At 41.3% G+C, this 26,615-nt stretch overlaps 1 protein-coding gene across 7 annotated transcripts in view; it reads left to right on the forward strand.

Annotated features, from left to right (window-relative positions):
* LOC142657993 (40-kDa huntingtin-associated protein-like) overlaps positions 1-26,615 on the forward strand; it is a 186,660-nt gene that overhangs the window by 130,618 nt on the left and 29,427 nt on the right. For all 7 annotated transcript variants that reach the window (XM_075833622.1, XM_075833623.1, XM_075833621.1 and 4 more), the window contains 2 exons: positions 5,788-5,852; positions 23,182-23,263. In XM_075833622.1, coding sequence (XP_075689737.1) covers positions 5,788-5,852; positions 23,182-23,263 — 147 coding nt within the window. The remainder of the gene's footprint in view (positions 1-5,787; positions 5,853-23,181; positions 23,264-26,615) is intronic.

Below are 26,615 nucleotides of genomic sequence, written 5' to 3' on the forward strand. Positions count from 1 at the left end.
TTACCACATAACACGTCAGATTTAAAAAAAAAATTGGCCTGATCCATTAGGCCAAAACAGGCCTAAGGTTAATAGTTCTGAGTGTTCATAGTAGGTCTAAACACCTAGTCAAACTTTAACCCCTTCCCGCAAAATGACGGGTCTGGTACGTCGGCATAACCAGTAACTTACCACAATCTGACGTACCAGACCCGTCATGAAGATGAAGCGGGCACAGGAGCTGTGCTCACTTCATCTTCAGCGGGTGTCAGCTGTAATGTACAGCTGACATCCCGCTGCAACGGCGGCTATAGCAGTTACCGTCGATCGCCGCCGGTTAACTCCTTCAATGCAGTGGTAAATGGTGTCCGCCGCATTGAAGTTGTTGACAAGGAGGGGGCCTCCTCTGTACCACCTCGCCCCCCCCCCCCATGCAAGGGATCGCAGGTGCCGATGGTTGCTATGGCAACCAGTAAGCCTATCAACGGCTTCCTGGTTGGCCACGTACGGAACCCTATTAGGTCCTGCCCAAGCCAGGACATAATAGGCTAAGTGTCAGGTGAAAAATTACCGTTCCAATACACTGCACTACATACGTAGTGCAGTGTTTTGTACAGGGGATCAAAAGATCAGATCTTTAAGTCCCCAGGTAAGTGTAAGAAAAAAAAGTTGCAAAAAATGTTTACCTTAACCCGTTAGGGACCGCCAATACACCGTTTAACGGCGGACACTAACGGGATTTATTCTGATGCATATGCCTTTTTACGGCACTGCATCAGGATAAAGTAAACCGAGCAGGGAGCCGTCAAATCTCCCTGCTCTCAGCTGCCAGAGGCAACTGAGGGCGTCCCTGCTCTGCCATGTGAGATCGATATTAGTATCGATCTCACACGTTTAACCCCTCAGATGCGGTGCACAATAGCGTGCACTGCATCTGAGTGGTTTTGGAGAGAAGGAGGGAGCTCCCGCTCTCTCCCACCGACACCCGGCGATACGATCGCCGAGTGTCAGTGTCTCTGATGGCAGCCGGGGGCCTAATAAAGGCCCTCAGGTCTGCCTGGAGCGAATGCCTGCTAGATCATGCCGGAGGCATGACTTGGCAGATGCCTGTCCGCTTTAAACGGACAGGCAGGAATACTTCAATACAAAAGTATTGCAGTGTATTATAATAGCGATCGGAGAATCGCATATTAAAGTCCCCTAGTGGGACTAGTAAAAACACGGTGAACGCCGTAAAAAAATGAAAAAAAAAACCTATGGAAAAATTGCTGTTTTCTGTGAATCCTGACTTTAAAAAAAATGTGATAAAAAGTGATCAAAAAGTCGCATCTACTCCAAAATGGTACCTATAAAAACTACAAGTCTTTCCGCAAAAAAAAAGCCCTCATACAACCGCATCGGCGAAAAAATAAAAGCGTTACGGCTCTTCAAATATGGAGACACAAAAACAAATAATTTTGAAAAAAAAGTTTTTACTGTGTAAAAGTAGTAAAACATACAAAAACTATACAAATTTGGTATCGTTTTTTTCTATTCCCCCCCAAAAAAAAGTTAATAAAAGTTAATCAATAAATATGTCCCCCAAAATAGTGCTATTAAAAAATACTACTTGTCCCACAAAAAACAAGACCTTATACAGCTATGTCGACGCAAAAATAAAAAGGTTATAGCTCTTGGAATGCGAAGATGGAAAAACGTAAAAAATGGCTTGGTCATTAAGGTTTAAAATAGGCTGGTCATTAAGGGGTTAAATAAATAAAACACTTTTAGGTAATAAAAACAATCGTTTCCCTGATCAAGTTATTTATAAATGAAAAAAAACTAAAAAAAAAACTATACATACTAGGTATCGCCACGTTCGGAACGACCTGAACTATAAAAATATCACACTACTTTTACAGCACGGTGAACACCGTAAAAAAAACAAGCCAGAATTTCTTTTTTTTTTTTGTCAACTTGTCTTTTTTTTAAAAAAAAGATCAAAAAGTCGCAAGTACTCCAAAATGGTACCCACAAAAACTACAGTTTGTCACGCAAAAAAAACAAGCCCGTCCACAGTGATATCCACTAAAAATAAAAAAGTTATGGCTATCAGAAAAGGGTGACACTAAAACATGATTTTTTTCAGAAAAAAGTATTTTTATTGTGGGAAAGTAGTAAAGTGTAAAAAAAAACAATATAAATTTGGTGTCGCTGTAAGCGTAAAATGAAGTTAACATGTTGTTTATACTGCACGGTGAACACTGTAAAAAAAGAAGAAATAAAACCGTGCTAGAATTGCTGTTTTTTGGTTTCCTCCTATCACAAAAAATTATATAAATAGCAATAACAAAAAAATTGCATGTACCCCAAAATGGAACCAATGAAAATTACAGCTCTTTCCACAAAAAAACAAGCCCTCACACATCTCCGTCAATGGAAAAATAACACATTATGACTCTCAAAATGCAATGATGCTAAATGACGGCCCAGACTAATTTTTTAGGTCCAGTGGTTTTTCACTAAAATCCCCACATCGTCATTGGCTAGACCCCACAGGTTGACCCCGTAGATGCAGCAGAGTTGAGAACACTTTAGGGCCTTGTGCTGCTTATAGGGCTAGTCAAAGATTAGGCATTACTGGAGCGCAGATATTTTGTATAATACTCAAAAATCCCGGCCTGTGCGTAAAGAATTGGTTCAAAGCGCACCACACCAATCCATGGATTATTCATTTTATTATTCATTCACCCCATTATTACATCATCCTATGCCCTGATGTACTCCACCCAGCTTACATATACCCTGATGTACTCCGCCCAGCTTACATATACCCTGATGTACTTTGCCCAGCTTACATATGCCTCCACATTATAAATTGAAATACCAGTAAAACCCCAAACAAAGCTACTACCAAGCAAAATCTACGTTCCAGAAGCCAAATGGCGGTCCTTCTGAGCCTGACAGTATGTCCAAACAGCAGTTGATGACCACATATGGGGTATTACTGTACTTTGGAGAACCCACTTAACAATTCATGTGGTGTGTGTATCCAATGGCACAAGCTGGGCACAACATATTTGTCACTGAAATGGCATATCAGTGGAAAAATGGCGATTTTCAATCTGCAACATCCACTGTGCACTAATTTCTTCAAATCACTTGCAGATAATACCTCTAGATAAATTTCTTCAGGGATGTAGTGTCCAAAATGGGGTAATTTTTCAGGGCTTTCCTTAGCTCAATGCAACAAAGTGTCCGAAAACAAATTTTGTAAAATCTCCACTCCAAAAACCAAGTTGCGCTCCTTCCCTTTAGAGCCTGGCTCTTTGTCCAAATAGCAGGTTATGACCATACGTAGGGTATTGCTGTACTCGGGAGAAATTGCTTTGCAAACATTTTGCGGCTTTTTCTCCTTTATCACTTGTGAAAGAAAAACAATTTCACTTTTTAGTGGAAAAAATGTGATGTTCATTTTTACGGCCTAATTCCAATAAATTCTGCAAAAGACCTGTGGGGCTTAAATGCTCAATATACCAGTAGATAGATTTCTTAAAGTGTGTAGTTTCCCAAATGGGTTTGTTTTTGGGGGGCTCCTACTGTTTTGGCCCGGCAGGGGCTTTTGATATGTGACGTGGCGCCGCAAACCATTCCAGCTAAATTTGAGCTCCAAATGGTGCTCCTTCTGTTTTGAGCCCTGCAGTGTGTTCAACCAGCAGTTTACGACCACATATGGGGTATTGCCGTAACTGGGAGAAATTGCTTTTCAAATGTTGGGGTGCTTTTTCTCCTTTTATTCTTTGTAAAAATTTTAAATGTCCACGTTTTATCAGAAAAAATTTTGCTTTTCGATTTCATGGCATAATTCGGCAAAAAACCTGTGGGCTCAAAATACTCCCTATATCTATATCTACTGATTTGGTCTCAGGGGCATGTCATGGCGCTGCAAACCCTTTTAGCAAAATTAAAGCTCCAAAAGCCAAATGGTGCTCCTTCCCTTCTAAGCCCTGCCATGGGTCCAAACAGCAGAAGGGGCTAAGAAGGGGTTTATTTAAAATTTTTGGAGTGCCTTTTCTGTTTTTATTTGTGAAAATGAAGAAATCTGAGCTAAAACTACATTTATTAGAAAAAAAACCTTAGCTTTTCATTTTCACGGCCTAATTCCACTAAACTCCGCAAAAAACCTGTGGGGTTGAAATGCTTACTATACCCCTCGATAAATTCCTTCAGGGGTGTAGTTTCCCAAATGGCGTCACTTTTGGGGGTTTTCCACTGTTTTGGTCTCACAGGGGCTTTGCTAATGTGACATGGCACCCGAAAACCATTGCAACAAAACTTGAGCTCCAAAAGCCAAATGGTGCTCCTTCCCTTCTAAGTCCTGCCGTGTGTCCAAACAACAGTTTATTACCACATATGGGGTATTGCCGTAATCGGGAGAAATTGCTTTTCAAATGAGGTGTTTTTAGCCCTTTATGCCTTGTAAAAATTGAAAATTTCTAAGTTTTATTGGAATAAATTTTAGATTTTCAGCAAAAAAACTGTGTGGTCAAAATGCTCACTGTACCCCTTGATAAATTCCTTGAGGGTGTAGTTTGCCAAATGGTGTCTTTCTGGGAGTGTTTCTACTGTTTTGGCCCCACAAGACCTCTTCAAACCTGACATGGTGATTAAAATATATTCTAATAAAAAGAAGGCCCCGATCTATATATTATTATTATTATTATTATTATTATTATTTTATATAAATACATTCTAATAAAAAGAAGGCCCCCAAAATTTCAGTCCATATTTCAGTCCATAAGCACATAATGGCCACATGTGGGCAATAAATATTGAGTTGTAAAAACCTCTGTTACAGAAAAAAAAAAGGATTAAATCTGAAAAAAAAAATTTAGTTTGTCAATTTAATTTCACCCTTTCTTGTGAAACGCCTAAAGTGTTAAGAAACTTTCTTAATGCTGTTTTGAATACTTTGAGGGGTGCAGTTTTTAAAATGGTGTGATTTTTTTGGGGGCTTGAATTGTATGGGCCCCTCAAAGCCACTTCACAACTGAACTGGTCCCTGAAAAAATAGCCTTTTGAAATTTACTTGAATATGTGAGAAATTGCTGCTAAAGTTCTAAGCCTTGTAACGTCCTAGAAAAAGAAAAGAACGTTCAAAAAAACGATGCCAACATAAAGTAGACATATGGGAAATAGTGACAGTTTTGTGTGGTATTACTATCTGTTTTACAAGAAGATACATTCAAATTTAGAAAAGTGCTAATTTTTGCAAATTTTCTCCACATTTTGTTGTTTTTCACAAATATTGATTTTTATCGACAACATTTTTTCACTAACATAAAGTACAATATGTCACGAGAAAACAATCTCAGAATAGTTTGGATAGGTAAAAGCATTCCAGAGTTATTACCACATAAAGTGACACACGTCAGATTTGAAAAAAAAATGGTTTGGTCTATAAGGCCAAAATGAGCTCAGTCCTGAAGGGGTTAAAATGACAGCATAAACTAAGGTTAAAATAATAAGGGGTTTGTGTATTTTGCGTGGAATTACAGTTTCAGATTATTTACGTAAAAGGCTAGTCCCCCAGCTTTACAACCTCTGTCCATATGTCTAACAAGGACACTTGTTAGACATAAGGACTGGGGGGTCCGCCACTATGTAACAGAGCAGAGAGCCACTGCAGTTGGTGATTTTATTCCGAATCATGTAATAAATACTAAGTTTCCCTTGCAGGGGTTCAGCATCCGGCGAACGTCCTGTTGACTTGCTTTATTATCTCCAGATTCATTTGTGTCATATAAATGATTTGCATCTTTGTTACAGGAGCCTTTTTGGACGTTATTGTAAAGTGTGAAGTCTCCCGGGTCCTCCTTCTCATGCTGCTTCAGGTAACCTCCTTAAAATCAGAGGATCTAAGATCTCTTGCCGCAATCCTGCACATAATGACCATGACTTTTATTTTATTTTTTTATTATTATTATTATTGGGCCCACTTCATTTTATTTACACGTTTTTGTGTTTAATCCTTGAAATTCCTTTAACCATTTCACCGCCAGGAACGTATGTAATACGTCGTGATTTTAAATGCTTGCAAAAACATAGACCGGACTAGAGCTTCTCTTGGTATGATGTCGAGGAGCAGGATAAAAGGCTTTACTTTCTGGTTTTGTGTGTCTGCATGGGAGGGGTGGTAGGAGGGAAGTGACATCAAGAAGAAAGATCTCAGCCTGTTACTATCATCTCTCCTCATATACAGGCTTTTAGTGTTCATGTAGATATAAGTGGCATGTATGAACTCTGCACATCTTGTGCTTTTATTTTTAGGACATGTTGTGTGTCTCAGGCTCTGCTTGTATCAGACTTTTAGCCACAAACATGAATTTTTATGCATTTTTTATGAAACATTATGATTTGATGCCAACTTGCTTGAAGTTGCCAATAAATGTAAAGTACTAAGTGGCATTTTCACATTGTTCCAGATGCCTACTTTGAAAAAATATATTGGTATGGGGATATAATATGATTTATTTTTTTCATTTTAAAATTCAGGTTTGTGTGAATGTCAAAAGTGTGAAAATTGTTGCAGCAGCGACAGGGTTAATTTAATATATACATCTCCATCTTTAATTTAATCTACTTTTTTTATTTCCTGCTTATGTCACACTTTGCATCTTGAATCTTGCAGGTTGTTGCTGCCAGTCGGATATTTGTTCTCCCGACTTTCGATATGCGTTTGACTTGTATTTATTATTTGTTTGTTTGATATTTATGGCCATGATTATTGTATGTACCTTTTAATATTTGTATCCCTTGTAACTAATTGACGTATTTGCGTTCATCATGTTGTTTTACTTTCCACCAATTGTAACCTTAACCCCATCTCCCTAGCTCCCACCTTGACCCCACATGACGTCATAGGTGTCCTTTGACCTGTGTTTGGCAGTTTTTCCCAACGGTTTTACGCATCACCACACTGACTATATAAGATGGTTATTTTATTACTCTGTTCTCTTGGCCTGATGAAGACCCTGGTTCAGCGTTGAAACGCGTAGTACATTTATTTACTTGGATCCCTCTTTGATGATAGCAGCGCTGTTCAATTGTTCATCTTTTCTATATAAATATATGTAGAGTTAATCTAGGATATTCTAATCTTGAAATTATGAATATCTTGCACTTGAAAAAATTAAGCATATTTTCTTTTATTTTTTATTTACGTTTTAGTTTAGGCCGTCTTCCTCAAAGCTTTCTACCCTAACAATTAAATTTTATGTACTTTTCTATGACCGTCCAATAATTCTGGGTATCTGGTAATCACTCATCCGATTCCTTTTATGCAGTATTAAAGGTTCGTTACTGTATTTTGAAAATAAATATGGCTTTCCTATTGATCGCTGGAACAGGCAACATACCGCAAAATCGCAGTAAGGAGGAGTTTGTATGGAGCATTTCCACTGCCAATCCATATAAACTCGATCAAAGATGCAGATACAGCCCAGCAGTAGGACTCCTACCGATCTAATATTTATAACCTATCCTGTGGATAGGTGAAAGATGTTTCCTGCTGCAATTCCCACTTTAATGAAGAAAAAAAATTATTGTCGCTGTTGCCACGGGACCCTATGTTTGACTTAATGACGGAAAGAAGCAACCCCTATAAGAGCTAATATGGGTGACAATGGTAGCAATCAGATAGTCCTACAAGTTAAGGTCCGAGCTGTCTGGAGCACAAACCGCTGCATATATAAAATAAAGACTGCTCATTTTATGTTCACATAGGGCAGATTACAAATTTTGTATGCATTTATTTAGCCAAAACCAGAATTTGATCCAGAAGAGGAGAGACTGTAAAGGGAACCTGTCACTGACTTTATACTGCCCTCGGAAAGTGACAGATGTTAGTGACAGGTTCCCCTTAAGGCCTTCCTTTATATATTTCTTCTGTTTAGGTTCTGTTCCTTGTTTTTCTTGTCTGCATGAAATCTGCACCGTGTGAACAAGGTCTAAGAATTCAGAAAAAGGATCAGTTGCAAAATCAAGCTTTCATTTTTGGTTGAAGGTACACTTTAACCCTTTCATGCCGACAATCTGTAGACTCGCACATACCCCGTGCTGCCAGGGCGTGAATATACAGGTCTTTGTTCCAGCCGGCATAGCGCTGTGAAAAGCCGGCTATGTCCGTGTCCCCGGCTCCCCAGCAACCTGCTCACTGACGGCCGAACCGATTGGTTCGGCTACAGAGAATATGATCACCGTTATTAACTGCTTCCTGACCGCCCAAAGTAAATTCACGTCGGCGCTTGTTGGGCTCTGTGCAGCGCCGACGTGAATTCACAGTGGGTGTTAAAAGTGCGATCCGGGTATCTCAGAGTAGCACTGGCACCGGGATCGCGCTGTTAACCTCTGCCTCTGGTTCCGGAGACACGATCATGTGATCGCAGGGAAAGTTTGTTGTAGCAACAAACTGGAAAATTTGTTGCTACAACAAACTTTCCCGAGTACCGATTGCGGGTGCTGCCGTCGGTTGCATGGCAAAACCGGTGGTCATACAACGGCCTCTGGTCTGCCATTCAGCTGGTCCTCAAAGGCTTCCTGTCAGTGTGACTGTCAACATCACACTGACCGTTTATAACACATTATACTACCTAGGTAGTGTAATGTATTATAGTAGCCATCAATGCTGCATGTCTTCAAGTAAAACAAGTGAAAAAAAAAAGTAATAAAAATATTTTATAAAAGTGTAAAAACAAGTTCTAAGTTACAAAAACCAAAAATGCTTTTTTTCCTATAAGTCTTTTATTCTAGGAAAAAAAACAAAACGTTAAAGTACACATATTTGGTATCACCGCGTCTGTAGCGATGTTTGTTCCCGCACGGTGAACACCGCAAAAAATAATGAAAATAATTAAAATACAATACTAGCATCACTATATCTTTGGTCATCATCCCTCCCAAAATATAGAATAAAAAATGATCAAAAATTTGCATGTACCCCAAAATAATACCAATAAAAACTACAACCCGTCCCGTAAAAAACAAGCCCTTACACAGCTTTTTTTGACTGAAAAATAAAAAAATTATGGCTCAGAATATGGTGACACAAAAAATAAATAATTTTATAGAAGAGTGATTTTATTGCGCAAACACCACAAAACATAAAAAAAACTATATACATATGGTATCGCCGTAATTGTACCGACCTGCAGAATAAAGTAAAATGTCATTTATAGCGCACAGTGATTACTGTAATAAAAAGACAAAAAACACTGTCAAAATTTATGTTTTTTTGTCACTTTGCTTGCCAAAAAAATCTAATAAAAAGTGATTAAAAAATCACATGTACCCTAAAATGGTACCAATGAAAACTATAGATTGTAACGTAACAAATAAACCCTCGCACAGCTGCGGTGGAGAAAAAAGAAAAAAGTTCTGGCGCTCTGAATATAGCGACAGAAATTGTGCAGAGTGTCCAAAAGCGGATAAGATTGGGCACCATTTATCAGTGCGACACTGGCCACACATCTATGAATTCTTTATTTACCTCATTATTATACCCCCTTATTATGCTCTGATGTACTCTGCCCAGCTTACATATGCCACCACATTATAAACTGAAATACCAGCAAAACCCCAAACAGAACTATTACCAAGAAAAAATCTGCGCTCCAAAAGCCAAATGGCGCTCTTTCCCTTCTGAGCTCTGCCGTGGGTCCAAACAGCAGTTTATTACCACATATGGGGTATTGCCGTAATCGTGAGAAATAGCTTTACAAGTTTTGGTGTGCTTTTTATTCTTTATTCTTTATTCCTTGTAAAAAATTATTTTTTAGATTTTAATTTTCACATACCTATTCCAATAAATAAATATAGCAAAAGACCTGTCTGGTCAAGATGCTAACTATACCCCTAGATAAATGCCTTAAGGTGTGTAGTTTCCAAGCCCCACCATTGGGGCGATTCCACTGATTAGGCACCACAAGACCTCTTCAAACCTGACATGGTGCCTAAAATATACACCGTCTTCCAAATTATTATGCATATTGGATTTAAGTGTCATAAACATTTAATTATTCATTTTTCAATTAAACTCATGGATGGTATTGTGTCTTAGGGCTCTTTGGATCATTGTAATCAATCTCAGACACCTGTGATTAGTTTGCCAGATGTGCCCAATCAAAAGAAAACTACTTAAGAAGGACGTTCCACATTATTAAGCAGGCCACAGTTTTCAAGCAATATGGGAAAGAAAAAGGATCTCTCTGCTGCCGAAAAGTGTGAAATAGTGCAATACCTTGGACAAGGTATGAAAACATTGCATATTTCAAGAAAACTTAAGCGTGATCATCGTACTGTGAAAAGATTTTTGGCTGATTCAGTACACAGATGGGTTCGTTCAGATAAAGGCATAATGAGGAAGGTTTCTGCCAGACAAATTAATAGGATTAGGAGAGCAGCTGCTAAAATGCCATTGCAAAGCAGCAAACAGGTATTTGAAGCCGCTGGTGTCTCTGGAGTCCCACGAACCTCAAGGTGTAGGATCCTCCAGAGGTTTGCAAGTGTGCATAAAGCTATTATTCGGCCACCCCTAAACAATGCTCACAAGCAGAAACAGTTGCAGTGGGCTCAGAAATACATGAAGACTAATTTTCAAACCGTGTTGTTTACTGATGAGTGACATGCAACCCTGGATGGTCCAGATGGTGGAGTAGTGGATAGTTGGTGAATGGCCACCATGTCCCAGCAAGGAGGTGACGGAGTCATGTTTTGGTCTGGAATCATGGGGAGAGAGCTGGTAGGCCCCTTTGGGGGTCACTGACGGTGTGAAAATGACCTCTGCAAAGTACGTAGAATTTGACTGACCACTTTCTTCCGTGGTAGAAAAAGAAGAATCGTGCCTTCCGGAGCAAAATTATCTTCATGCATGACAATGCACCATCTCATGCTGCAAAGAATACCTCTGTGTAATTGGCTGCTATGGGCATAAAAGGAGAGAAACTCAAGGTGTGGTCCCCATGTTCCCCTGACCTCAACCCTATTGAGAACCTTTGGAGCATCCTCAAGCAAAATATCTATAAGGGTGGGAGGCAGTTCACATCAAAACAGAAGCTCTGGGAGGCTATTCTGACATCCTGCAAAGATATTCAAGCAGAAACTGTCCAAATACGCACAAATTCAATGGATTCAAGAATTGTGAAGGTGATATCAAAGAAGGGGTCCTATGTTAACATGTAACTTGGCCTGCTACGTTTTTGTTTTTTTATTGAAAGAGCTTTTGATTTCTGTAAATATGACCTCCTGATGCTGCAAATTCAACAAATTACCATTTTAGTTCTCTTTACAACCTTTAAAATGTTTTGTTCTCTGTTGAGCATAATAATTTGAAACAGTGCATTTTGAGTTTTTTACTTCTAAAAGAAAATCTGTTATCATTAGGAGATTTGTTCAATAAAATTTGCATTATACTCCAACGGTTGATGGCTTGAAGATTATACTGACTGTCATTTGCATCGACTATTTAGGAAAATCAGCGAAAAATAACATTTGCATAATAATAATTTGGAACGCGGTGTATTCTAAAAAAAGGAGACCCCAAAAACCTCTAGGTGTTCCTTTGCTTTTGAGGCCGGTGCTTCAGGCAATTACCATACTATGGCCACATGTGGGATATTTCTAAAAACTACATAATCTCGGCAATAAATATTGAGTTGTGTTTTTCTGGTAAAACCTTCTGTGTTACAGAATTTTTTTTATTACAAATTAATTTTGGCAAAAAAAATGAAATTTGTAAATTTCACCTCTACATTGCTTTAATCCCTGTGAAACGCCTAAAGGGTTAATAAACTTTCTGAATGCTGTTTTGAATACTTTGAGGGGTGCAGTTTTTAACCCCTTCCCTCTTTAGCCACTTTTGACCTACCTGACAGAGCCTCATTTTTAAAATCTGACATGTTGCACTTTATGTGGTAATAACTCCAGAATGCTTTTACCTATCCAAGCGATTCTGAGATTTTTTTCTCGTGACACATTGGACTTCGTTACTGGCAAAATTTGCTCGATATGTTCAGTATTTAATTGTGAAAAACACCAAAATTTAGAGAAAAATTGCAAAAATTAGCATTTTTCTCAACTTAAATGTATCTGCTTGTAAGACAGGCATTTATAACACACAAAATTGTTGCTAATTAACATCCCCCATATGTCTACATTAGATTTGGCATCGTTTTTTGAACATCTTTTTATTTTTCTAGGACGTTACAAGGCTTTGAACTTTAGCAGCAATTTCTGAAATTTTGAAGAAAATTTCAAAAAGCTATTTTTACAGGGCCAGTTCAGTTGTGAAGTGGCTTTGAGGTCCTTATATATTAGAAACCCCCAAAAAGTCACCCCATTTTAAAAACTTCACCCCTCAAAGTATTCAAAACAGCATTTAGAAAATGTCTTAACCCTTTAGACTTTTCACAGGAATTAAAGCAAAGTAGAGGTGAAATTTACAAATTTCATATTTTTTTGCAGAAATTAATTTTTAATCCAATTTTCTTTATAACACAAAGTTTTACCAGAGAAATGCAACTCAATTTTTATTGCCCAGGTTCTGTAGTTTTAGGAAATATCCCACATGTGGCCCTAGCGTGTTAATGGACTGAAGCACAGGCCTCAGAAGCAAAGGAGCACCTGGTGGATTTTGGGGCCTTATTTTTATTACAATATATTTTAGGCACCATATCAGGTTTGAAGGGCTCTTGCGGTGCCAAAACAGTGGAAATCCCCCAAAAGTGACCCCATTTGGGAAACTACACACCTCAAGGAAATTATCTAGAGGTGTAGTGAGCATTTTGACCGCACAGGTTTTTTACAGAAATTATTGGAATTAGGCCGTGAAAATTAATATCTACATTTTTTTCAAAGAAAATGTAGGTTTAGCATTTTTTTTTCTCATTTCCACAAGGACTAAAGTATAAAAAGCACCACCAAATTTGTAAAGCAATTTCTCCCGAGTAAAACAATGCCCCACATGTGGTAATAAACGGCTGTTTGGACACACGGCGGGGCTTAGAAGTGAAAGAGCGCAATTTGGCTTTTGGAGATCACATTTAGCAGTAATGGTTTGCGGAGGCCATGTCACATTTGCAAAGCCCCTGAGGGGACAAAACAATGAAAATTCCCAAAAAATGATTCCATTTAGGAAACTACAACCCTTGAGGAATTCATCTAGGGGTATAGTAAGCATTTAGACCCCATAGATGTTTCATAGAATTTATTAGAATTGGGCAGTGAAAATAAAAACAATCCTTTTTCTTCAATAAAACGTAGATTTAACGTAAAATGTTTCATTTTCTTAACAAATAAAGGAAAAAAAAGAACCCGACATTTGTAAAGCAATTTCTCCCGAGTACGGAAATACCCCATATGTGGTCATAAACTGCTGTTTGGGCACACGGCAGGGCTCAGAAGGGAAGGAGCGCCATTTGGAGTGCAGATTTTGCTGGATTGGTTTCTGGGCGCCTGTGGGACCAAAACAGTGGAAACCCCCCCAGACGTGACCCCATTTTGGAAACTACACCCCTCAATGCATTTCCCTATTGGTGTAGTGAGCATGTTAACCCCGCAGGTGTTTTGTAGAAATTAGCGTGTACTCCATGTTGCAGGGTGAAAATGGGATTTTTTCCATAGATAGGCCAATATGTGGTGCCCGGCTTGTGCCATCATAACAAGACAGCTCTCTAATTATTATGCAGTCTTTCCCGGTTTTAGAAACACCCTACATGTGGCCCTAATCTTTTGCCTGGACATACGACAGGGCTCAGGAGTGCGAGAGTACCAGGCGAAATTGAGGCCTAATTTGGTGATTTACAAAGTATTGGTTCACAATTGCAGAGGCTCTAAAGTGAAATAATAAAAAGAAACCCCTGAGAAGTGACCCCATTTATAAACTGCACCCCTCAAGGCATTTATTAAGGGGTGTAGTGAGCATTTCACCCCACAGGTCTTTTCCATAAATGAATGTGCTGCGGATGGTGCAAATTAAAAATGTATATTTTTCCCTATATATGCCATTTCAGTGGCAAATATGTCATGCCCAGCTTATGCCACTGGAGACACACACCCCAAAAATTGTTAAAAGGGTTCTCCCGGGTATGACAATGCCATATATGTGGAAGGAAACTGCTGTTTGGGCACGCTGTAGGGTTCAGAGCGGAGGGAGCGCCATTTGGCTTTTGGAGAGCGGATATTGCTTGGTAGTAGTTTTGTTTTGAGTATTGCTGGTATTTCCGTTTATAATGTGGGGGTACATATAAGCTGGGCAGAGTACATCAGGGGCATAGTCAGGTGGTATAATAATGGGGTAAAAAAACAATAAAATGATCCATAGATGTGTGTTACGATGTGAAGCAATCCTTTCTGCACAGGCCGGTGTCGCACTGATATATGGCGTCCTTTCTTATGCCCCTTTTGGTCCACACTCCGCACCTTTGCAGTTTGGGGAATTTTGCTGGGAAAGTGTTGTCCTGGTATAATACGGGCACCGTCGCTTCCAGCGGATATGTTTGGGCCCTCCCTTTCCTGGTTCCCTAATTTTTGGTCCTTGATAAATCGCCTCTTCAAACGACTGCATATTTTTTATTTCCTGACTTATTGGAGCCATAACTAATTTTATTTTCTCAGACGTAGTTGTATGAGGGCTTTTTTTTGCGGGACGAGCTGTAGTTATTATTGGTACCATTTTGGGGTACATGCGACTTTTTGATCACCTTTTACCTTATTTCTTTTTAGGCCAGGTAAACAAAAAAACGCAATTCTGGCATAGTTTTATTTAGTTTTTTTTATACAGCGTTCACCAAGCGTTATGAATTACATGTTAACGTTATTCTGTGGGTCAGTACGATTCCGGCGATACCTATTTTATAGGACTTTTTTATGTTTTGTAACTTTTTGCCCAATAAAACTACTTTTGTAAAAATAATGTATTTTTTCTGTCGCCAAGTTGTGAAAACCATAACTTTGTAATTTTTTTGTTGACGCAGCTGTATGAGGGCTTGTTTTTTGTGAGACGAGCTATAGTTTTTATAGGTACCATTTTTGGAATACGTGCGACTTTTTGATCATTTTTTTTTATTTTAATATTTCTAGGTCAAAGTGACCAAAAAACAGACTCTGGTATAGTTTTTTACGTTTTTTTTTTATGCGGTTCACCGCGTGCAATAAATAATATAATATTTTGATACCTCAGGTCGTTACGGTCGTGGCGATACCAAATAAGGTATGTTGTTTTTTTTCCAATAATAAAAAGGACTTGATAAAACGCAATCCCCCTTTTACTCTTATTTTATTACTTGCAACTTTTATTTTTTTTACACTTTTTTTTTTTATACTTTTTTTTACACTTTTTCTCAAGTCCCAATAGGGGACTTGAAGGTCCAGCTGTCAGATTTATTTTTTTCTAATACATTGCACTACCTACGTAGTGCAATGTATTAGATCTGTCAGTTATTCACTGACAGCAAGCCGATTAGGCTTCTCCTCAGCTAATTTCGGTCCCCGCCGTTACAGTCGGATGTCAGCTGTACGATACAGCTGAGATCCGACGATGATGGCACCGGCTCAGCTTCTGCGCCAGTGCCAAATATTTGGCGTATGGGTACGGCAAAATGCGGGAAGTCAATGCTTTCCATGGCGTACCCATACGGCAAATGTCAGGAAGGGGTTAAAATGGGGTGATTTAATTAGCCATATGGGGGATGTTAATTAGCAACAATTTTGTGTGGTATTACTATCTGTTTTACAAGTAGATTACATTTAAAATAAGAACAATTATAATTTTTTCAAATGTTCTTTAAGTTTTGGTGTTTTTCACAAATAAGCTATGAATTTATTGACCAAATTTTTCTCTGAATCGCTTGGATAAGCAAAAGCATTCCAGAGTTATTACCACATAAAATGACACGTCAGATTTGAAAAAAATGGGGCTGGTCATTGAGGCATCGATGACCCTTGGTCCTGAAAGGGTTAAAGAGATTCAGACTCATGCAAAAAAAAACAAAAAACTCGCAAATGCTATGAATTAACAAAAATGAATTTATACTCGCCTACAATACCCCAAAAATTCATCACAGATAGTCCGGCAGTCCCACCAGTTTTTGTTTACAAGTGGCTGGCATGTGACCACTGTAGCCAATCAGTGGTCAGTGTTCTACTACTGGCATCATTGCTTCCAACGCTAAGCTGTGATGCTAGATCAGGGGTCTCAAACTCGGCAGGGTAAGTGGGCTTCATATAGAAAAAATGGGAAGTTGAGGGGCCGCATTACTTTCAAATTTGATACAACACAAAATTATTAATAAATTACTTATTTGAACTACTATAACACTATATTACTATATTAATAATAATACTACATTACTATAAAATTAATACTACATTACTATAATAATACCGCTAGGTTTAAATTTTGAGATATTTCTCCACGTGCTTATTTCAACAATCCAGTTTTCCAGTTTAAGTGTCGCTAAATGCAATCTGGCGGCTCAGTTGGCAGCGTTTGGCAGACACACAAGTCAAGATTGGGCAGCCCCTTTTTAGATAGTGCCGCAGTTCCCTCCGGGGACAGTGCCGCAGTGCCCTCCGCGGACGCTGCCGCAGAGATGTTAGGGGCTTGCCCAGAGCTGGAGTCCCGGAGCAGAGTGGCTTCTAGCACTCTGCCTGGGATTCCAGCTCTGCTCCTGACATCACTGTCCATATATGGACAGAGATGTCAGGGGCAACCCCAGAGCTGGAGTACCGGGCAGAGCGCTAGTAGGCTCTTCCTGGGACTCAAGCTGTGGTCCTGACATCACTGGGACTCGGAGCAGAGCCTGTACTAGCGCTCTGCTCGGGACGACCCTGACACACTGTCCATATATGGACAGCGATGTCAGGGAATTCCACAGAGTCCCGGAGAAGAGCCTGTACTAGCGCTCTGCACGGGACTCCGGCTCTGAGGAAGCCCCAGACATCGCTGTTCATATGTGGACAGCGATGTCGGGGAATTCCAGAGTCTAGCAGCTCTGTGTCCCTGCGGGCCGCAGATGACAGCCCCAGGGGCCGTATGTGTGCCGCGTGCTTGATACCCCTGTGCTAGATGACCGGCACGTGACAGCTGAGGCCTGTGATAAAAGAAAGACCAGAGGGACTGCCGGTCAGGCTGCTCAGGAATGTCAGGCGATTGGAGCGGTCGGTATTGGTTTTCCTTTTATATTATTACTTTTTTTTTAATTATTATTATTATACAAAAGTCGGATAGCCTCTTTAGTTAAATATATAATAATTTACAGTACCCTCCTGGGTAAGGCAATCTATCAACTATTTGTCAACTGTTGCTCATGTAGAATAATTAACCCCTTGCGTACCTTCGCCGTAATAGTACGTCGCTGGCCGCATATGCCAGCGTACCTTCGCTGTACTATAACGTCGAAGGATCAAACTGTCACTATGTGAAATCACAAAGTGATAGCGACATGGCGGCAGCTGTCAGTGATAGCTGACCGCCTCTGTTTTGCCGGGCTGGGGACAGATCTGCATGCCCCGATGTCGGCGATTGCTGTGATTGGTCAGTCTTTAGAGACTGACCAATGACAGCTATCTATGACGTAGGAAACCGGAGATAGCTCCTGTCAGCGTCTCTGATCTCATTTCTGTGAGAACTGTGAGGAGATCGGAGAGTGACAGAAATACAGTCGAAAAACAGTGAAAAAACATCGTTTTTAGTGCCCATCTGCCCTTTATAGTGCCCATCTGCCCTTTATAGTTCCCATCTGCCCTTTATAGTGCCCATCATCCCTCAGAATATAACTAATAATATTCTTTAGTGCCCATTAGGGCCCACCAGCCCTCTCCAGTGCCCACCAGCCCTCTCCAGTGCCCACCAGCCATTTTAGTGCCCACCAGCAATCTTTGGTGCCCACCAGCCCCCTTTGCTGCTCATTATAGTGCCCATCAGTCCTCCCTAGTAACAATCAAACCTATATAATACTTTTCTTTAGTGCCCATCAGTATATTAGCCCCCTTTAGTGCCCATCAGCCCTCTTTACTGCCCTATCCTTTAGTTCTTCATAAAAAAAATATAAAAAAAATACAAAAAAAGTTTTAGTAATTTAGTAGTCATTTTGTGTGCTACTTTTGCACGTCACAGTTTCCTTGCCAATACTGTTCAGGAATTTAGTTTTGCACGTCAGGGTTAGTGCAGTGTTATTACACACCCATAATGTCTCGTCTATTTAGCGTGGAGGAGGCATATGCCATTTTATGTTCAGATACAGATACAGAAAGCGCCAGTGAGGGTGGATCTGAGTTTGTGTTATCCTCCTCCAGTGATGATGAGGAACCCCCTCAGAAACGAAGCAGGGCTAGTGATCCGAATGAGCCCAGCACAAGTGACCCAAGCACCAGTGACCCCATATGGCTACCGCCTACCTCTTACACACCTGAAATCCCTGCGTTTACCTCTGCCCCTGGCATAAAAATAAATCCAACTGACTTTCAGGAAATAGATTTTTTAAATGTTTTTTTTCGAATACTTTACTTGACCTAATGGTTGTGCAAACAAATTTATATGCACAACAATTCTTAGGCAAAAATCCAACATCCCATTATGCCAGAACCCAAGCTTGGCACCCAACCAATGCAAATGAAATTGCAACCTTCTGGGGGCTCTTGCTCCACATGGGCCTTGTAAAAAAGCCAACCATCAAATCGTATTGGTCCACAGATATTTTGTACGATACACCTGTATTCCGTGCTGTGATGCCGCGAAAACGTTTTGAGGCCCTTTTTAAAGTTTTTGCACTTTGCTGACAATGAGCAGTGCCCCCCCCGGATCATCCAAATTTTGATAGGCTGTTCAAAATTAGGCCCATCATCACATATTTTAATTTGGTTTTTGCAGAAGTTTATGTTCCTGAAAAAAACATAGCCATTGATGAATCTTTAGTCCATTTCAAAGGACGGCTTCATTTCCGACAATACTTGCCAAACAAAAGAGCCAGATATGGCATAAAAATATATAAACTGTCCGAGAGCCAGTCTGGATACACACACTCCTTTCATGTGTACTAGGGGAAAGACAAACAGATTAGTCCCCCAGAGTGCCCCCCAGTTCTTGGCACAAACAGGTAAAATAGTGTGGGACCTGCTGCATCCTCTGATGGATAAGGGGTACCACCTATACCTCGACAACTTCTATACCAGCGTTCCGCTTTTTAAGTGCCTTGTTGAAAGGAAAACAATGGCCTGTGGCACTGCTCGCAGGAATCTAAAATACCTCCCAAAGCCTTTTCTTGCTGAGAAACTGTCAGTTGGCGAAACCAGGGCACGATATGATGAAAATGTGCTCCTGGTAAAATTCAGGGACAAAAAAGAGGTCCTCATGCTCTCCACAATGCATGGCAACACCACAAGCCCAGTTTCAGTGCGTGGAACAAGCACCACTGTTTCAAAGCCTGTATGCATACAGGCCTACAACAAGCATATGGGAGGGGTGGATTTGGGAGATCAACTAATGAAGCCATACTGTGCCATGCGAAAGACGAAAGTATGGTACAAAAAACTGTCCGTATATTTAATTGAAATGGCCCTCCTCAATTCTTTTATTTTGTACCGAAGTGCTGGCAATCGTTCTAGGTACCTCGAGTACCTTGAAAAAGTAATTAAAAAATTAATTTTTAAAGACCAAGAGGAAGGAGCGAGTAGCAGGGCTTCAGGAAGTGAGGCAAATAGAATTGTCCCTGGCCAGCACTTCCCCAGTGAAGTCCCCACAACGGAAAAAAAGAGCCATCCACAAAAACGATGTCGCGTGTGCGCGAAGAGGGGTATCCGAAAGGATACAATTTATCAATGCAGCACTTGCCCCTCCAAACCAGGGCTTTGCATGAAAGAATGTTTCAGAATTTACCATTCTTCAGTGGACTACTAATTTTTTTCATGCCATTTTCAGGATGTCCATATAAACTTCATCTTAAATTTTATGTCACCTTCATTTAAAAATTGTCCACTTGTGCACCAATTGGATATATAAAACAAAACAAAAAATCATTATACCCCTAGATGAATACCACCATGGTGGCCCAAAATCACCCAAGCAAAAACTAGGCCTTGAAGAGCCTCATGGTACACCTTCACTTCCGGGCCTCACCGTGTGCCTCAATACAAAGAGGTCCTATATAGGGTATCAATGAACACAGGAAAAAAAAAAGAATGAATTGTGAGTTCTTTTTTTTCTCATTGGTGCTTGATACATCCCCAAAATGTTTCATCAAACTCACGCGTTTGTAAAATAAATAAAAATTAAAATTCTACCAATTTTGTTTTCATTCCTAATCTGAAAAGTAAAATTTCTCACTATACCCCTAGATGAATACCTTGAGCGGTGTAGTTTTCTTAATTGGGTCACATCTTGTGAGTTTCCTCTATATTGGTACCTCATGGGCTCTGAAAACACAATATGATGCCTGAAAAATATTCCAGCAGAATCTGTGATCAAAAACCAAATGGTGCTCCCTCCTTTCTGACCCTTGCCATGTGCCCATATAGCAGTTTACAGCCACATATGGGGTATTGCTGTAATCAAGAGAAAATGGGTAACAAATTGAGCAGTGCTCTTTCTCCTATTGCCCCTTGTATAAATGAAAAGTTTGGGGCTTAATCAACTTTTTATTGGAAAAAATGCAATTTTTCACTTTCACTGCCCAATGTTTATGACTTCTATGAAACATCTGTGGAGTCCAAATGCTCACTACACCCCTAAAACAAAATCCTCAATGGGTGTAGTTTCCAAAATGGGGTCACTTCTTGGGGGTTTCCACTGTACTAATACCTCAGGGGCTCTTCAAATGCAACATGGCGCCTGAAAACCATTCCAGCAAAATCTGCGCTCCAAAATCCAAATGGTGCTCCTTCCCTTCTGAGCAGAAGTTTATGACCACATATGGGGTATTTCCGTAATCAGGAGAAATTGCTTTACAAATGTTGGGGTGCTTTTTCTCCTTTTTTCCTTGTAACTATACCGCTAGAAAAATTCCTTGAGGGGTATAGTTTCCAAAATGGGGTCACTTTTGGGCGGTTTCCACTGTTTAGGTCCCTCCAGGGCATTGCAAACATAACACGGCACCGAAAACCATTCCAGTAAAATCAGCACTCCAAAATCCAAATGGCGTTCCTTCCCTTCTGAGCCCTGCTGTGGGTCCAAACAACAGTTAATTACCACATATGGGGTATTGCCGTAATCGGGAGAAATTGCTTTACAAATGTTGGGGTGCTTTTTGTCCTTTATTCCTTGCAAAAATTCGAAATTTCTACGTTTTTCAGAAAAAAAAGTATATTTTCATCTTCACAGACTAATTCCAATAAATGCAGCGAAAAACCTGTGGGGTCAAAATGCTAACTATACCACTAGAAAAATTCCTTGAGGGGTATAGTTTCCAAAATGGGGTCACTTTTGGGGGGTTTCCACTGTTTAGGTCCCTCCAGGGCAATGCAAACATAACACGGCACCGAAAACCATTCCAGTAAAATCAGCACTCCAAAATCCAAATGGCGTTCCTTCCCTTCTGAGCCCTGCTGTGGGTCCAAACAACCGTTTATTACCACATATGGGGTATTGCCGTAATCGGGAGAAATTGCTTTACAAATGTTGGGGTGCTTTTTGTCCTTTATTCGTTGCAAAAATTCGAAATTTCTACGTTTTTCAGAAAAAAAAGTATATTTTCATCTTCACAGACTAATTCCAATAAATGCAGCGAAAAACCTGTGGGGTCAAAATGCTAACTATACAACTAGAAAAATTCCTTGAGGGGTATAGTTTCCAAAATGGGGTCACTTTTGGGGGGTTTCCACTGTTTAGGTCCCTCCAGGGCATTGCAAACATAACACGGCACCGAAAACCATTCCAGTAAAATCAGCACTCCAAAATCCAAATGGCGTTCCTTCCCTTCTGAGCCCTGCTGTGGGTCCAAACAACAGTTTATTACCACATATGGGGTATTGCCGTAATCGGGAGAAATTGCTTTACAAATGTTGGGGTGCTTTTTGTCCTTTATTCCTTGCAAAAATTCGAAATTTCTACGTTTTTCAGAAAAAAAAGTATATTTTCATCTTCACAGACTAATTCCAATAAATGCAGCGAAAAACCTGTGGGGTCAAAATGCTAACTATACCACTAGAAAAATTCCTTGAGGGGTATAGTTTAAAAAATAGGGTCACTTTTGGGTGTTTCCACTGTTTTGACACCACAAGACCTTTTCAAACCTGACATAGTGCCTAAAATATATTCTAAAAAAAGCAGGCCCCAAAATCCACTAGGTGTTCCTTTGCTTCTGAGGCCTGTGTTTGTCCATTATCACACTAGGGCCACATGTGGGATATTTCTAAAAACTGCAGAATCTGGGCAATAAATATTGAGATGCGTTTCTCAGGTAAAACTTTCTGTGGTACAGAATTTTTTTTATTACAAATGAATTTTGTAAAAAAAAATGAAATTTTCAAATTTCAGCTCTACTTTCCTTCAATTCCTGTAAGACGCCTAAAGGGTTGAAACACTTTCTGAATGCTGTTTTGAATACTTTGAGTGGTGCAGTTTTCAAAATGTTTTTTTTTATGGGGGTTTCTAATATATAAGGCCCTCAAAACCCCTTCAGAACTGAACTGGCCCCTGTAAAAATAGCCTTTTGAAATTTTCTTGAAAATTTGAGAAATTGCTGCTAAAGTTCTAAGCCTTGTAACGTCGTAGAAAAATAAAAGGATGTTCAAAAAACGATGCAAACATAAAGTAGACATATGGGAAATGTGAAATAGTAACTATTTTGTGTGGTATTACTATCTGTTTTACAAGCAGATACATTTAAAATGTGAAAAATCATAATTTCTTCATATTTTCTCTAAATTTTGGTGTTTTTCACAAATAAGCAATAAATTTATCGACAAAATTTTTTCACTAACCTAAAGTACAATATGTCACGAGAAAACAATCTCAGAATCAATTGGATAGGTAAAAGCATTCCGGAGTTATTACCACATAAAGTGACACATGTCAGATTTGAAAAAATGGGTCTGGTCCTCAAGGCCAAAATGAGCTGGGTACTCAAGGGGTTAAGTTCCTTTTAGTGTATAAGAAGTCAATGTATGATAATATTTTGATCAGTGTTATCAACAGTATGTTGTGTGCTAATATAATATCCTATCTTGTTTCAGCCTCCCCCTCAGAAGCTTTTTCCTGAACATGCACAAACTCTTGAAAAATACGACTGGGAAGCTTTTGACAGTCACAGCCATGGTACGAACTGTTATATTGGATTTTACACCTGCAAATTAAGTGTTTATTAGAATACACCTTTTAAAGGGGTTGTTCAATTAAATTTTTTTATTTATAGAATAGGAAATCATTGCTATAATATACATATATTAGATATTCCGCTTATACCTTTCTTATGACCCTGTGATATCCTCTGTCTAAAAGTAAAAAATAATGGTATTGCCCACAGATTAGTCCATGGTAATGCATCCATGGAATAACTAAATGGACTAAACATGGCGTGTGTCATGTGACCCATCACTCACACATCATGTTACCACTGGCACTCCGCTTTCACTGTCCAGCTATATAATAGGTTCTTGAGGATTAGAAGCTATAAAGTATTTCTACCTACAGCAACATCTCCTCATCCATGTATGTCCGTATCTGTGAGGCCTCGTGCACACTTCCGCCACAGTTTTCACGGCCGTTTGTGACGGATCCGTGTGCCCGTTTTAGCGGCCGTGTGCACTCAGTGTTTCCGTTTCCGTGCGCCGAGCATGGTACTGTCCAGGGTGCTGAAAGAGTTAATGGGCTGCACTGATCGGCGGTAACTCTTTCAGCACCCTGGACAGTACCATGCTCGGCACTCGGAAAATAAAATTTTAATGTAATAAAAAAAATTCATACTTACATTCCTCCTGTCCGGCTTCCAGCGATGACGTTTCATCCATGTCACCGCTGCAGCCAATCACAGGCTGTAGTGGCGGTCACGCACGTCAGGATGACGTCAGAAGGCCAGACTCCAGGGATGACGCTTCATCCCACGTGACCGCCTCTGCAGCCAATCACAGGCTGCAGCGTCATTCTGGAAGGTCGGACTGGAGGAAGAAGAGGGACTCGTCACCAAGACAACGACCGGGTAAGTATGAACTGATTTTTATTTTATTTTTAATCAGCAGCCTCTTTTCTCTATCAGTGATTGATAGAGACAAGTGGCTGCCGATTAGTGTAATATTTCTGTTATGTATTTCTGCCCGCCCGGCCGTTGCTAAGCAACGGCTCCGTCACACACGGATGGCACACGGATGCCTTCCGTGTGCCTTCAGTTTTTTTGTCGGCCCCATTGACTTGCATGGGCCTCACGGTCACGGAATCCCGGACCAAAGTAGGACATGCTCTACTTTGGATCGGAACGGAGCAACGGGACCGTCAAAAAAAACTGAAGTGTGCATGGCCCCATTGAAATGAATGGGTCAGTGTGCTAGCCGTCAGGAAAACGGCTAGCACCCTGAAGGAAAAAACTGAAGTGGGCATGGGGTCTGATGAGCAGCTCTTATATTCTCCTCTCCTTATTCACATGACAGGGTTTCCCGGCCGGGTGACGGCCGTTCATAAATTGGCCGTCACCCGGCTGCAGTAGGAACAATAGACCCCTAATGGGGCTATTCACACGACCGATTTTTTGATGGCCCGGGAAACCTGGCTGTCAAAAAATGGGACATGCCCTATTTTCGGCCGTTTATCCGGCCGCCCGGCTCCCATAGAAGTCTATGGGGCCGGGTAATACACGGCCATCACCGGAATGTGTCTCGAGTGATGGCCGTGTATTCCGTCGCTCGCGCTCTCTCTCCCCTCCGCCTCCTCACAGTGCAGAGTGCATGTGAGGAGGAGGAGGAGGGTCTTTTTTTGCTCCCTGTAGGAGTCGGAATCCCCAATCTCCGGCCGGGGATTGGGGATTTCGCTACAGGAGAAGTGAGTGACTACACTGTCCATATATGGACACAGCGACGTCACTCACTTCTGAAGCGGAATCCCCGACCCCGTGGCCGGGGATTCCGCTACAGGAGAAGTGAGTGACTACACTGTCCATATATGGACACAGCGACCTCACTCACTTCTGAAGCGGAATCCCCGACCCCGTGGCCGGGGATTCCGCTACAGGAGAAGTGAGTGATTACACTGTCCATATATGGACACAGTGACGTCACTCACTTCTTAAGCGGAATTCCCAACCTGTGGCAGGGAATTCCTCTCCAGGAGAAGTCAGTGACTACACTGTCCATATATGGACATTTGAAGTCAGTGACTTCTCCTGGAAGGGGGGGATGGGTGCAACCTACAGGGGGCTGTGTGGAATTACCTACAGGGGACTTGGTGGCATTACATAGAGGAAGCAGGATTGCATTACATACAGGGGGCATGGTGGCATTACATACAGGGGGCAGGGTGGCATTACATACAGGGGGCTGGGTGGCATTACCTGCCGAGGGCTGCGTGGCATTACCTGCCGAGGGCTGCGTGGCATTACCTGCCGTTGGCTGGGTGGCATTACCTGCCGTTGGCTGGGTGGCATTACCTGCCGGGGGCTGGGTGGCATTACCTGCCGGGGGCTGGGTGGCATTACCTACCAGGGGGGCTGTGGCATTACATACCAGGGGGGCTGTGTGGCATTCTCTACAGAGGGCTGTGTGTGGCAACAAATTTAAATGAAATTCATCCGATTTTAAAATGGACAGGGAAAAAAACGGATGCAAAACGGGTCAAAATCAGCCGTTAAAAACGGCAACACGGCCCGGAACGGATGCAAACCGGCCGTTTTTATCGGCCGACACTCGGACCCTGTCGTGTGAATGAGGCATTATGCCTCATTCACACGACAGAATCCGAGTGTCGGCCGATAAAATCGGCCGGTTTGCATCCGTTTTTCCCGGCCGGTTTGCATCCGTTTTGCATCCGTTTCGGGCCGTGTTGCCGTTTTTAACGGCCGATTTTGACCTGTTTTAAATCCTTTATTTTCCCTGTCCGTTTTAAAATCGGATAAATTTCATTTCAATTTGTTGCCACACACAGCCCTTTGTAGATAATGCCACCCAGCCCCCTGTTGGTAATGCCACCCAGCCCCCTGTTGGTAATGCCACCCAGCCCCCTGTTGGTAATGCCACCCAGCCCCCTGTTGGTAATGCCACCCAGCCCCCTGTTGGTGATGCCACCCAGCCCCCTGTTGGTGATGCCACCCAGCCCCCTGTTGGTGATGCCACCCAGCCCCCTGTTGGTGATGCCACCCAGCCCCCTGTTGGTGATGCCACCCAGCCCCCTGTTGGTGATGCCATCCAGCCCCCTGTTGGTGATGCCACCCAGCCCCCTGTTGGTGATGCCATCCAGCCCCCTGTTGGTGATGCCATCCAGCCCCCTGTTGGTGATGCCATCCAGCCCCCTGTTGGTGATGCCATCCAGCCCCCTGCAGGTGATGCCACCCAGCCCCCTGCAGGTGATGCCACCCAGCCCCCTGCAGGTGATGCCACCCTGCCCCCTGCAGGTGATGCCACCCAGCCCCCTGCAGGTGATGCCACCCAGCCCCCTGCAGGTGATGCCACCCAGCCCCCTGCAGGTG

This window comes from Rhinoderma darwinii, chromosome 7 (genome assembly GCF_050947455.1).
Source record: "Rhinoderma darwinii isolate aRhiDar2 chromosome 7, aRhiDar2.hap1, whole genome shotgun sequence".
Lineage (NCBI taxonomy): Eukaryota > Metazoa > Chordata > Amphibia > Anura > Rhinodermatidae > Rhinoderma > Rhinoderma darwinii.